Consider the following 13,228-nt stretch of genomic DNA (forward strand, 5'->3'; position numbering starts at 1 on the left):
CTACTTCTGTAGTGATACTGCCTCGGAAACCCAAGGAGGGGTCGCTATGAGTCAGGTCTGATTCGATGGCACATAACAACAACAAAAATTCAAAAATAGCAAAACTGTAACAGTAAGTGTTTGAGGGTTAGAGCATTTTAAAAATGAATGTCTTTTAAGTTAAAATACAGTAATTATCCAGAGAAGGGTAACTTTAATATTAGATAATGAAGTTGTTTTGGGAAGAACAGATAACACTCAAACTTGACAGGGTCTCGTTTGACCTGGAACAGCCCCTTTCCTCGGGACAGGCTCGGCAGGCCTCCCAGGGAGCATTGTGCCAGAGAAACAGACATGGCAGGGCTGGTGGAGTGGTGCCTTCCTGTACTCCCAGCACAGAGGGGCTGCAGCAGCTTCTGTCGGTCACACTGCCCTCACACTGTTATGTGTTTGCAGAGCAAACAAGGAGTTTGGAGCCACAATTCCTCTGTGACCACTAGTGGTTCCAAAGATGATCGTTTTTCTTGCCATAGTTTCATGACCACTTCCTTGGCATCGTGGCCTCTACCTCAGTATGTCTTAGGAGGACTTGGAAATATTAGCCATATCTAGTCTGTTTTCCCATGATGACTTTGACATCTAAATTAACTTACAAAACACCCCTGTACGCTAAATTCCTCAAGTTCCACATAGGTCCTTCAAGTGTTTTCTAGCTGCTGTAGCCCATTTAAAAACATGGATTATACTATCCATGTGTTTGCATTGGTTCTTTCTGGATTGGAGCTTTAGGTAATTATTTTCTTTTTTATATATCACTGTTTTTCTTAACGAAACGTTTCCACCAAGGATGCAGATTTGTGTTACTTGTATAAACAGAAGAAACAACTATATCAGTGTTTTTTGGCTCTTTGTTTTGGGTTGAGGTACAGAAAGTATAAAATAACACCTTTGATTATAAATGCTGTTAATGTATAGCCTTTAGTGTAGTAGGCAAAAGTCATTCTTCATTTTTTGATCTGTACATTGTTAACCAGGTCAGTAAATATGGTCATGGTTTTTTCAGACTCTTTTCACAGAGTCAGTCTTAATATAATTCATATTAAAAATTTTAGTAACATTCTAATATTCTAAACTAAAGAACGTTTCTATCAGCTTGGTGATTCTGATCACATACCTCATAATTACGTAATTCCACATACATTTAAACACTGTAGTTGAAGCAAACCTCACGAATAACTTAGGAGAACTTCGGTCTTCCTGAAAGCTTCACATACAACAGTGCGGCCTTAGAAATAGATAAGTCAGCATCATGTACAGTGGTGCCGCCTTAGAAATAGATAAACCATTGTTGTCATAGACACAAGCTTTTGATTATCATTTGCCACATTTCCAAATATAACCCCAAAATGGCAGGACCTACCTGATTGCCATTAAAGACATCACTGTGCAAAATAGCTGCATCTGAGTCAAGGAAAAGGCCAGCTTGTGATGCCAGAAGGCCATATTAAAATATAGAGAAGGTATTTTTTTTTTATGTATTTCAGATAGATAGGTAGATGGACAGATAGATGGATAGAGTCTGTTTACTGAGAATAAGAAAATAGGGCCTGACTTTAACAAAAAATAAGAAAAATCCTTTTTAATCCTTCCTGTCAAAGGGAAGGTTGAAATGAAAAATGACTCTCACAAAGTAGTTTTGCACCCATCACACCATGAGCTCTGGCCAGGACTTCAACCACCCGACACCCCACCACTCAAGAGTTGACATCTAATAACAAGGTCATTGCTTTGATAGTGAAGTATAAGCAAGAAAGATAAAGATAGTAGCAGAATATTCTTAGTGAAATAAACATTTCCTGTTTTCCTGAGAATTAGCAGGAAGCAGACTACTAGAACCCCATGATCTCTGAAAAGTTAAAGGCAAGCCGTTGGCACCTTAGGGTGACGGTTTGATGAGTAAGACAGGAGTAGAGAGATTGGTGTTTCTAGAATTCATATGATTTTTCCTCTTTAAACAGTCCTCTGAGAGACATAATATTTATGGTGGATCTTTGATTTTCTTTTATGAGAGACACAGATTTTAATTGCCATTTCTACTTTATGTTCATAGTCATTTTTGTTCAACACTCTTTAAGTTCATTAATCTCCCTGTAGCAAAACTTTAATCTATTTTGAAATTCATCGAACCACCAAAATATCTTTACAGTTCTTGAATTTAATGCTATTCTAAAGTTTTTCTCTAAGATTACCCATGATTCCAGAAATAAGATGATGGTAGTGCTGTTAATTCAGAGTATACACGCTTACTATGAACAGTGGTGGAGCTGTCTTCACTGAACATGTTCAGTGGGACGTTTTCAAGTTTTTTAAATTGTTGGGTCACGGATATTTGCAAATGATGTGCTCATCCTACAGACCAGGGCTTTATCGAGTCCTGGGAATGCAAAGAGGGAAGTTACTAAGCTGGTGGGGGAAAGACAGAGTGGAAAATAACTATAATATGGTCTGATCATGGGTGCTGTCAGAGAGGTTTTTTTTAAGAGTTTGGACAACATAGAGGTGGGCTCAGTTAATTTGAACAGGAAACAAGGAAGAAGGTTTGAGGGAAGACTGTGTTGATCTCTGAGATGGGCCTTGAGGCGGCTGAGAGACCATGGTATAGAAAAGCACCTCAGGTCAATGGGACACAGTGTGAAGTTACCGTGTATGATTTCTTGGCTAAAGGACTTTTCTCAGCTGGGAATAAGACAGGAAGTTAGGGCCATCATCCAGCCCAGAGTAGCTCTCAGTAGCACTCTGATGGGAACAGTCTAGAAGTGACCAGTGGTTTGGTCCTCTAGAGAGTAAGTGACCAGTGGTTTGGTCCTCTAGAGAGTTAAGTGGCCAGTGATTTGGTCCTCTAGAGAGTTAAGCTTACTGTTACCTAGGCTGTGATAGTCGTACATTTGAATGAGAAGGTACAGGTGAGTAATCTGTTTTGGTGTCCCAGGATGACTTTTCACTCTCACTTTCTTCCTTTTGTATCTCACTGTGTGATTGACCCAGGCTTCCTAATCTACCAAAGAAAGGGAACAAGCAGAACCTAGGACAGGAAGGTGTGGCCATATCTGGAGTAGGATCCTTCTGGGTCTAGTCTCACAACTGACCCTCCTGGGTCAGGGGTTGTGATTGAACTAACCAATACAGAGAAGTAATAGCATAGTGTCATTTTATAATAGTTCTTATCTATAAGCCTGTGATTTTACTCAGGTGGCTTTTAAGATGGATCTCAGATTGTAAGATTTGAGAATAAACTTGGTAAAATGAAGAAAAAGAAATAGAGTAGTTGAAATAAATGCTATACATAAATGTTACATTTAAATCACACACAAAAAATTTAGTGGTTATTCTAACGCTGGACTAAATTGAACCCTTTCAGTTTACAGAAGTACACCAGATGGTGGTGATATGTCCATGATTTGATTTGAATAATCTTCCTGAGTATTCCAAGATCAGGAACTTCTTGGTAATAAAATTCTATGATTGCAGGGTATACAGTCTGAGGTTCTTCTGAGGGCTAGGAAACCTGAGTTGTTCTTACTTGTGTTCTTCTGAGGTTAGAAAGCCTAACTGTTGCTCTTACATTTCCAGGGCGGCAATCATGGTTTGTTTGGAAATAGCACAGCACAATCGAGAGGGATGCACACGCCAGTGCAGCCACTAAATTCTTCTCCTAATCTCCGGGCGCAAGTGCCTCCCCAGTTTATTTCCCCCCAGGTAAGCAGTGTTATGTTTCCACAATTCAAAATTAAAGCCCAAGCAGGTGGTTGCAAGCTGCTGATGGACTGGTTTCATGGCCATAAAAGGAGTAACAGTTACCTGTCTAAAATTTTTTAAAAATCCAGGGACTGAAGAACAGGACTCTTAGCACACAATATCAGATCTCACTTTTTAAATTGTACCATGCATACAAGGTAGATGCTTGCATTGAAAGCACTGTGATCATTTCCTTTTATATCTCTTAATTACTTTTCTAAGGCACTCTGGTGGTGCTGTGGGTAGGGCATTGGGCTGCTAACCAAAAGATAAGTAGTTCAAACCCACCAGCTGCTCTACAGAAAAGAGATGAGGCAGTCTACTTCCATGAAGATTTATAGTCTTGAAAACCTGGTGGTGGTCACTATGAATCGAAATCAACTCAGTGGCAGTGGGTTTAGTGGACTAACTACTTTCCCAATATGGTAGTTTTTAAATTACATATACTTAAAACTATTTCATAAGATATGATGTGTCAGCACTTAGAAATTGATTGTTCTTGAGGATTCACCATCAGATAAAGAGGAGAATTGCCAGGTGCTGGGTTCTTTTTGAGGAGAAAGATGCTAAAATGCTGACTAGATGCTCTAGGGGGAGTTTTAGAACTAAAAAAAGTGGCAGAGACCCCCTGACCAGCTCTGTGAAGGTTCAGTGAGTATCACAGGAACCCTGTGGGTCCATTTCTTGGTAGGAAATGTGCAGTGAGTTGTTTTGGATAAAGATAAGAGACTTGTGCCAGTCTGCCTTGTACTCAACGACCCCTGGTGACCCAGTATTTAAGGGCTCAGCTGCTAACCCAAGGTTGGCCCTCAACACCACCACCACACATTCTCCCTCATACCTCTTTGTTGAGAAAACAGGTCTGAGGACCAGAGTGAGCTGATTAGCCCATGAAAGGATTCAGTACATGACCTTAGTCTCCTCAGATGTTACTTTAATGAACTAAGATCAAGAATGTTCACTCTACTCTATAAAGCGGCATAGGGAAGGCAATTCCACCATCTAGTCAGTAGGTTGTGGAGGGTCATTGTTTTGTTTTGTTTCGTGTTTTTGAAAGGCCTTTTAAGGCAAGGACTTAAAGTTATTGATTTGAAACCACAATCTGTAGGTTTCAAATTCCTTTTTTGACATTCTGAGTCTTTATCTGTCTTGTTAAGAGGAAAAAATATTCATCTGTCCCGTCTCGCTCTCACTGCCCCTCCCTGGGAGGGGAGTTCTGGGAGAACTCACCTCCTTCCCCTCCCTCTAAGTTTCAGCCATCTTTGGAACCCCAGGTAGAAGTATGTCCTCTAGACGGAGCCAGTCCTCCCTTCCCCAGCACACCACAGTGGCAGCATCTTCTTAAGTCTTGGAGCACTTTGCCACATCCCCAGTTTCAGATGATCGGATGTCTGCAGCGTGCCAGGTACTGTGTTGGCGATACACACATGAAGAAAACACCGCCTTTCCCTTCTCAGCTGTCTGGAGTTGGCTGAGGAGGCAATAGGACAGTCAGTGTAGGGAAAGTTTTGCAGAATTTGGGGAACTGGGTGAGGCTTCATAACAGCAGTGACATTTGGATTAAGTCTTGAAGAATGTAAAAATGACATGGTGGCAGGGGCATGCATCTTATCTCCTCTAACTCCACGAGGCAGAGAGAGGGTCACCCTCTGCAGCCCACGGTGATTCCCATGAGGCAGAGGTGAGACATGCCTGTTCTCTCAAACCTTTTTTTTTTTCCTTCACCAATTCTGATACCAACCATCCTTCCCATGACAGTCTCTACTTCTCTGTTGGGTTCAGTAATTTGTTGCAGTGGCCTCACAGAACTCACAGACAGTGCTCATGATTATGGGGTTTATTAGGGAGGTAGCAGGTTATAATTCAGGATCAGAAATGGCTCGGGATGCAATTCTTCAATCAGGAAAGCCTATTTTCAGCCATGTGCCCAGGAGGCCTCTCTCTGGTTCTTAGCCTGGCTTCTGCCTCACTTGGGCAAGTGTTACAAAGTTCTTGAGCCCACCAGTAAGTGCCCAGAGGCCCCCTACCCCACCAATAAACCTCTGCCCAAAGGTGCTGTGCTCTCAGTCCATGGGTTGGCAAGCCTAGCTCCACCAAGTGCCTGGAGGCATCCCATTCCACCAGCACACCTCCTGCCTGAAAGCACTCACTCAGCTTTCTTGCTCTGGGGGCTAGGAAGCCCATTGGGCCATCTCCCACCAGTCTTCTGGTTCTGCTGCCACTGTTTCTCTGCCACTGCTTCTTTGCTATCTCTGCTATTACACCTCTCTGTCTCCTGGGTCTAGGAGGTTTCCAGCACAGGGACCCCAGGTCCAAAGGACACACTCTGCTTCACTCTCTTCTGGGTGACAGGTCCCTCTTTCTCTGCTGTCTTCTCTCCTTTTATCTTTCGTAAGATAAAAGGTGTGACTCGAGCATGGGTGTGACTTCAGGAAGGTAGTGAATGGTGGTGGCTTGAATAAGGGTGAAAAGGGTGGTGACTGAGGTAAGGGTGCTGACTTAAGTCACACTCTCTAGTAAGATGATGACTCAAGATACCATCCCACCTTACTCTTGCCTTGTTAACATAATGGACAACTCACTCCAAGGTGGAACCATAACCATGGGCATGGAGGCTAGGATTTATTACACATCACAAAATGTAAGAGAATTAACATCAGATTGCAAAATGGAGGGCAACTGTACAATAGTGGGAGTCATGAACTAGCCAAGTTGACACATATTTTTAGGGAAACATAATTCAATCCATAACATTCCACCCCTAGTCCCACCCAGTCATTGTGTGGGAGTCACAAAACTAAACCCAACCCAACCCATTGCTCTCAAGTTGATTCTGACTCAGAGTGACCCTATAGGACAAAGTAGATCTGCCCCTTAGGGTTTCTAAGGCTGTACATCTTTAGAGAAGCAGATTGCCACATCATTCTTGCACAAGGTGGCTGGTGGGTTCCAACTGCCCACCTTTTTGTTAGCAGCTGAGCACTTGAACCACTGTGCCACTGGGTCTTATTTTAGACTATGCCAGGAAGGGCCATATTAAGTAATACACTCCACCACGAACAGTGAATCACTTTACTGGGTCTGGCCAAGTTAAAGGTACCTCTGGGTGACAGGAGCACATGTGCAGGAGGCAGTGACATCTGGCTTGTTCAGGAATTACAGCCCATTGGAATAGAGAGTTTGAGCTTTGATGCTTATATGCTTCAAAGAGAGTGAAATGGGAAGAAATGAGGCAGGAGTTGGGGACCAAATTTGGAAAGATTTGTTTGCTTTGTCTAAGGATTTGGGACTTTGTCCTCTAGGCTGGTGCTTATCGGTCTGGTCAATACCATGATCTGGGATGCTTATTGAAAATACAGTCCCCAAGTCTCCCCTAGTCTACTGAGACACAATCTTGGGCATAGGCCTAGTCACCCCAGGTGATGATACCATGGGCACACCAAAATATGGCTATGGGGGCAGTGGTGGTTTGCGTGAGTTCTCACTTTCCACGCAGGAAACCCGTGTTCAGTTCCCAGCCAGTGACCTCATGCACTGCCACCATGTGTCTGTCCCTGGAGGCTTGGGTGTTACCATGATGCTAAACAGGTTTCAGCACAGCTTCCAGACTAAGATGCACTACCAAGAAAGGCCTAGAGACATACTTTGGAAAATCAGCCAGTGAAAACCCTGTGGGTCAGGACGTCTGATCCATAACCAATCAAGGGAGAGGATGGTATGGGAGTGGGCAGGGCTTTGTTCATTGTACGTGGGGTTGCTGTGAGTCCGGCCAACTTAACCGCAGCTAACAGCAGCAAAACTTGACTGCTACTCTACAGATAATGGAGCTCTGGTGGCGTAGTGCTTGAGGCATTTGACTGCTAACCAGAAGGGTGGCGGTTCAAAACCCACCAGCCACTCCTCAGAAGGAAGACTGGGCAATCTACTTCTGTAAAGATTTACTGCCTCGGAAACCCAAGGAGGGGTCAGTATGAGTCAGTCTGAGTCGACAGCAGTGAGTTTGGTTTGGTTTTCTGGTTATGGATAATACCGCCTCAAGCAAGATTTTCTAGCTGAGCAGTGATGGAGGGAAATAGATGTTTTTGAAAGGTAATACTGGCTAACGTTGGTTAGTAGCAGGGGAGGTAGGCAGAATTTTCAAATGATCTTTGTCTTACCTTTTTCCCTAGGCTTCCAAATAAATAAAAAATATATATATACGTATATATATGTATTTTTTTTTTAATGAAATAGTGTATGCTTATGGCTGAAAAGAAGTCAAATAGTATACAAAACCATATAATAAAAAGTAATCTTTCAAAAAAGGAAAAGAGAAAGGTAATGTTGCCTATAAGAAAGAGGACATGTTTGAGAGGCAGAACTGCTAGGAAAATGAGACCAGGTCCATGGCTTGTACAGGAGTCCCAGTGAGGCGGTGGCGGTGGCGGCTGAACTATTACACTGTCTTGTGAAGGTCACTGATGAGCTGTGTGTTGTCCGTTCTCCAGTCTCGTCTTACCAGGTGGATCCAGCAGCGTTGGACATGGTTGATCACTCCCTCTTCTTTTCTGCTCTATTCATTTGGCTTTTGGACCTCTATATGGGTTCTCTTCCTGCCTCTCCTCCTCTGTCTCCCTTCCCAGTTCCTCCTCACCCCCCAACACTGAAGCATCCCATGTCCCAGATCTCAGACCTTGAACCTTTTCTTCTTACCTCCTTCTTTTCACCAGTGCTGCTAGTTGATCTCTCTCAGGTTCATGACTTTAAATGCTGACAGTTCCAAAAGTGTGTCTTCAGCCCAGCTGTCTCTTCTCAGCTCCACAGACTACTGGGTGCCTATTAGGCATCTCAAGTTAACATGCCCAGAACAGGACTTCTTATCCCACCCCACACTCCCCTCCAAAAACACCCTGCCTCCTGCAAGTCAGTGCAGCTCTCATTCTGTGAGTGCTTAGGCCGAGACCCTGGAGCTAGTCCTGTCTCCTCTCAATCTCACAGTCCACCTCCAATCCATCAGCACATCCCACCTTCAAAAATTTCTCCAGAGCTTGACCATCTCTTAGCACCTCCGCTACCATACCCCTGACCACGGCACCATCAGTTCTCTCCTACATCATTACAGTGGTTTCCTAACTGGTCAGCCCTGCTTCATCAACAGGTGCCAGTCTTGAGTCCGTTCTCCACCCAGCATTCGGACTGTTGCTCTAAAACCATACTGTCCGGTATGGTAGCCATTGAGCCTATGTGGCTGTTGAGCACTTGAAATGTGGCTAGTGTGGCTGAAGAACCAAATTTTAAGTTTCATTTCATTTTAATTGATTTAAAATTAAATAGCCATATGTGTTTAGTGACTACCATATTGCAGGGCACAGATAAAGAATGTGTGCATCATTGCAGAAAGTCCTCTTGGACAGTGCTGCTCTAAAACGTTAAGGTAGATCATGTTACTTCTTTACTTGGTATCTTCTCTTGACTCCCTCTCTCCAAGAATACAGAGCAAAGTCTCTATTGGTGGTCTTTGTGGCTCTTTGTGAAAGACCTCCAGTATCCTGCCACTCCCATATGTTCTGTCCTCTCCACCCAACTGGTCCCACCTCGGCACACATCCTGCTCTCCCAGATTGTGGCATGACTTGATCCTGTTTCCTTCAGATCTCTGCTTCCATCCCTCCTGTCAGAGAAGCCCTTGTGAACTGTAAGCCACCACCACTGTTGTTCTCTGTCCTGTTAGCCTGCTTTCGTCTCCCTGTGTTCACTTGTTCATAGTTGGTCCCCCCGGCCCCTTCACAGTGGCAGGCTCAGGTCTCCTTTGCTCACTGCTGGATCCTGAGCACCTGTAACCCACATATGGAGTGTTTTGTACTCAGTTAATATGTGTCAAGTTGTGGGAAGATGCATTTCAGAATGAAAGTCTACAATTAAATTCATCTAAGGCACTTAGGTGTCACACATCTCTTTCTGACCAAAAGCTCTGATGTGCTCTGCTTAGAAAAGTATCTGTGTTCCTCTACATTACTGATGATTTTTTTTTTTTAAGCGAAATTCAGGTACCATTTATTTAATGTGTAACATGTATTTAATGTATAATGAGGTATGATATTAAGGAGTATAGTCTTGTTTTTTCTTGACGTTTCCATATCTTAAAAGACAAAGCTGTGGGAAAAAATACCAACAAAGGTGTTAGGTAGCTTTTGAGTGTTGCAGAGCAGTATCGTTCTGTTGAGGGATGGAGATGGGCCGGGCCGGGCGGGGCAGCCACTCAGAGTCAGCAGAGCAGAGATAGTCGCTCCATCAGACAATGAGGAAGAAAGTGATTTTGAACAGTTGGAGCAGGAACTAAGTTACAAAATCATAACTGGCTGAAAGACGATGGGGCAGTCCAAGGTGGGCTATCTAAAAGCGAGGATTTAGCAGGGATGGGTGGTTGACGTGTAGGATTGCATGATTGGTTGGAGGTACATAATTGCAAGCTTTTGTGCTCTTCCGTTTATTACAGGATGGTCACAGGACAGGTTTCTCGGGTAACCTGTTACAGAAATTGCTTTCTGAACCATGTCTGTTTCTGGGAGTCCCTTGTAAAGATGGTTGATAATACTGTACGTCAGGACCTTCAGGTGTCAGCTGTCACCTCTTGCATCTCTTGGACCATAGTGGATTCTGGGAGAAGGTGGTGATACCGTGCACCTGCCAGACCTCAGAGAACAAGAATGCCTCCTGTAGGGTATATGGTCAGCGTCAAGGTTAGAGGAACTGCCACTGAAAAAGGCAGCTGCAGAATTCTCTGGATTCTAGACTCGGGTCGGGACTTCAAGGTGGAGTTGAACAGTGGAGTGGAACAGTGGAGTGGAGTCCGCCTTCAGACTGCTCTGTTCACAACACCGAGTGCCTCTGGTTTTCAGGAAGCACATAAGTTGGGGGAAATAGTATAGAGAATACAGTCAGCCACACTGAGAGTTTGACTAGTGGAGAGAAGTTCGCCCAGAGCCCTCCCGCCCAGCCACAATAACAGAGCGTACTTTCCACATCCCCCTTGAGACTCAGTCCCCGTGCAGCAGGCTTCCCCATCGTGTACAGTAACTCAGCCCTGCTGTGTTTAACTTGTGCCTTAATTGTTTCCTGTTACTGCCTGGTTTTTGCGTGGACTGTTCTTGGGGATGTCACAACGTTCCATCAGGTAGACTGGCCTTCCCACATTAGCAGATCCTGTTTCTGATTTCCCACTGTTACAGTAATGCTGCAAAGAGGGCCTTGGATGTAGATCTTCACCACATTACTTCTAAATTTAGATCCCCAGAGTGAAATTTTGGGGTCAAAGTGTGTAACATTTAAACGTTTTGATAAATATTATCAAATTTCACACCCATTTTAACTACTTTGTAGGGACGGTCAGTGTTGGATTACCTAGTGGGCAAGCATGGGCTTCCTTGTGTTTACTTAGTAATCTATAGTGAACAATTTCACTTTTTTTTCCCCATACATCGAAGACTCTGCTTCTGGGGATGGCTGGTACCTGTCTCTCTCCCAATCTCACAGCCCCTTCCTACAGAATCAAAGCCTCTTTTCAAATTTATTAGTGCCTAAGGCATTTGACTGCTAACCAGAAGGCTAGCGCTTCAAACCCACCAGCCACTCCTCGGAAGGAAGATGGGGCAATTACTTACGTAGTGATACTGCCTCGGAAACCCAAAGAGGGGTCACTAAGAGTTGGGTCCGACTCAGTGGCACATAACAACAACAACAACAACAATCCCTGACAGGGACTGGCTACCCAGGAAGCAAGGTAGGCATGGGCTTCCTTGTGCTTACTTACTAATCTGTAGTGAACAGTTTCACATGTTTTTAACCACATCTTTGAAACCCATGTGAAATTGTTCATTATATATTAGTAATAGGTAAGCACAAGGAAACCCATGCTTACTTGCTTATTGGGTGATCTGAACTTGGCTGATCATTATTTAAACTGAGAAACATAGAGGACATCAAAATTCATAGATCTGTTTGCAGATGTTCCTGGCTTTGAATTTCTGATGGCCTTTTTCTCCTGTTCCTCAAATACTCAGCCCCTTTTTCCAGCAGGCTTCTTTCTGCTTGGCTTTTCTTTTTTTTTGCCTTTGCCTTTGCCTTGCTTTTCAGTTGCTGCCATTTTGCATCCACAATGCTTAGTGAACTGCCTTATTGACTCCCACCCAGAACTTCACGTTCTCCAGCCCAGCTGGAGAATGAAGGGCTTTTACGCCAGAGTAATGAACTCCCTGCCACAGGGAAGGTGCAAACCTGTACTTTAATTGCACTGCAGCCCAGGTGGGAACAGCCGTTTTTGCCAGGAACCTAGCAGCACTGCTCTCTGATTGTTCTGCAAGGAAGTCTTTCTAAGTGTGATCTGTGTAGTCTTGATAATTGTCAATTTAGGGTGCATAGGAGATGCTGGCATTCAAATTTAAGTATGCAGATACCTCGGGTTAGTTTTCTTTATCTACCTACACATCCTTAAACATTATGTCACTTCATTTTGCCTGTTTTTGCACTTTCTGTAGTGACATCATACAGTGTATAGCATTTGATGACATTGTCTGACATTGTTTCTGAGATTTCTCCCATGTTGATATGAACCGTTGTGGTTCATAGAGGATTTCATTACATGACTATACCATAACACGTTGGCGTAGTCTACTGTTGGTAGACCGTCTGGCTTGTTGCTGGATTTTTGCTATTGTGAGCGATGTTGCTGTGAGTGTTCTTGTACTTGTCACCTACGGTGACTTTCACTAAGGTGCTGCTGAGTCATGGGCATGGTCCCTTTGGTGGGTTTGTTGTTTGTTTGTCTTTAGCTGATTTTGCATATTAGTGATAGTAAAGGAGAGGAAAGAATGAGAGTCCCTGGGGAGACCCTCAGCTACTAACCAAAGGCTTAGGCCCTCAGCTACTAACCAAAGGCTTGGTGGTTGGAATCCACACAGGAGCCCCTCAGAACAAAGGCCTGACCTTGGAAACCCTGTGGAGCACAGTTCTGTGTTGATGCACTTGGGGTTGTCATGAGTTAGAATCTACTTGACAGCAGCTGGGGTTTTTTTTCAGCAAGAGATGGCATACATTCTCAAGCCTGGAGAAAGATGGTTGGTCCAGAGGCCAGCAGCTCTGTTCAGTAGAACTTTTTAAACTAAACGAAAAAGGGAAGAGAAAAGAAAGCTCAGACAACAGTCATTCAGTTTGGAGGCCAGCAGGTCTGAGGACAGAGTGAGTGGAGGAGATCCCAGCTTTCCAGTGAATCACAGAAGAAAACTTTGGACAGGAAGTTGGGAACACTGCGGATGGCCGAGAGCAGTGCTGGCCGGCAGAAATGAAACAGGAGCTACCCCGTGTACTTTGCAGTTTTCTAGTAGCCTCTTAGAAAGGTACAAAGAAATGGGTTAAAATTACTTATAGTAACATAGATTCTTTAACCCAATGTAGTCAAAATATTGTTTCATGTGTAATTG

The 13,228-nt window shown here is 43.8% G+C and overlaps 1 protein-coding gene across 1 annotated transcript in view; it reads left to right on the forward strand.

Moving 5' to 3' along the window:
* The window catches only part of TNRC6B (trinucleotide repeat containing adaptor 6B), a 171,503-nt gene that overhangs the window by 130,155 nt on the left and 28,120 nt on the right, over positions 1-13,228 (forward strand). Inside the window, exon 11 of the mRNA XM_042781065.1 lies at positions 3,610-3,735. Within this exon, the coding sequence (XP_042636999.1) occupies positions 3,610-3,735 (126 nt within the window). The remainder of the gene's footprint in view (positions 1-3,609; positions 3,736-13,228) is intronic.

This window comes from Orycteropus afer, unplaced genomic scaffold (assembly GCF_000298275.1).
Source record: "Orycteropus afer afer isolate SDZICR_OR568_19922 unplaced genomic scaffold, OryAfe1.0 scaffold00083, whole genome shotgun sequence".
NCBI classification, from domain to species: domain Eukaryota; kingdom Metazoa; phylum Chordata; class Mammalia; order Tubulidentata; family Orycteropodidae; genus Orycteropus; species Orycteropus afer.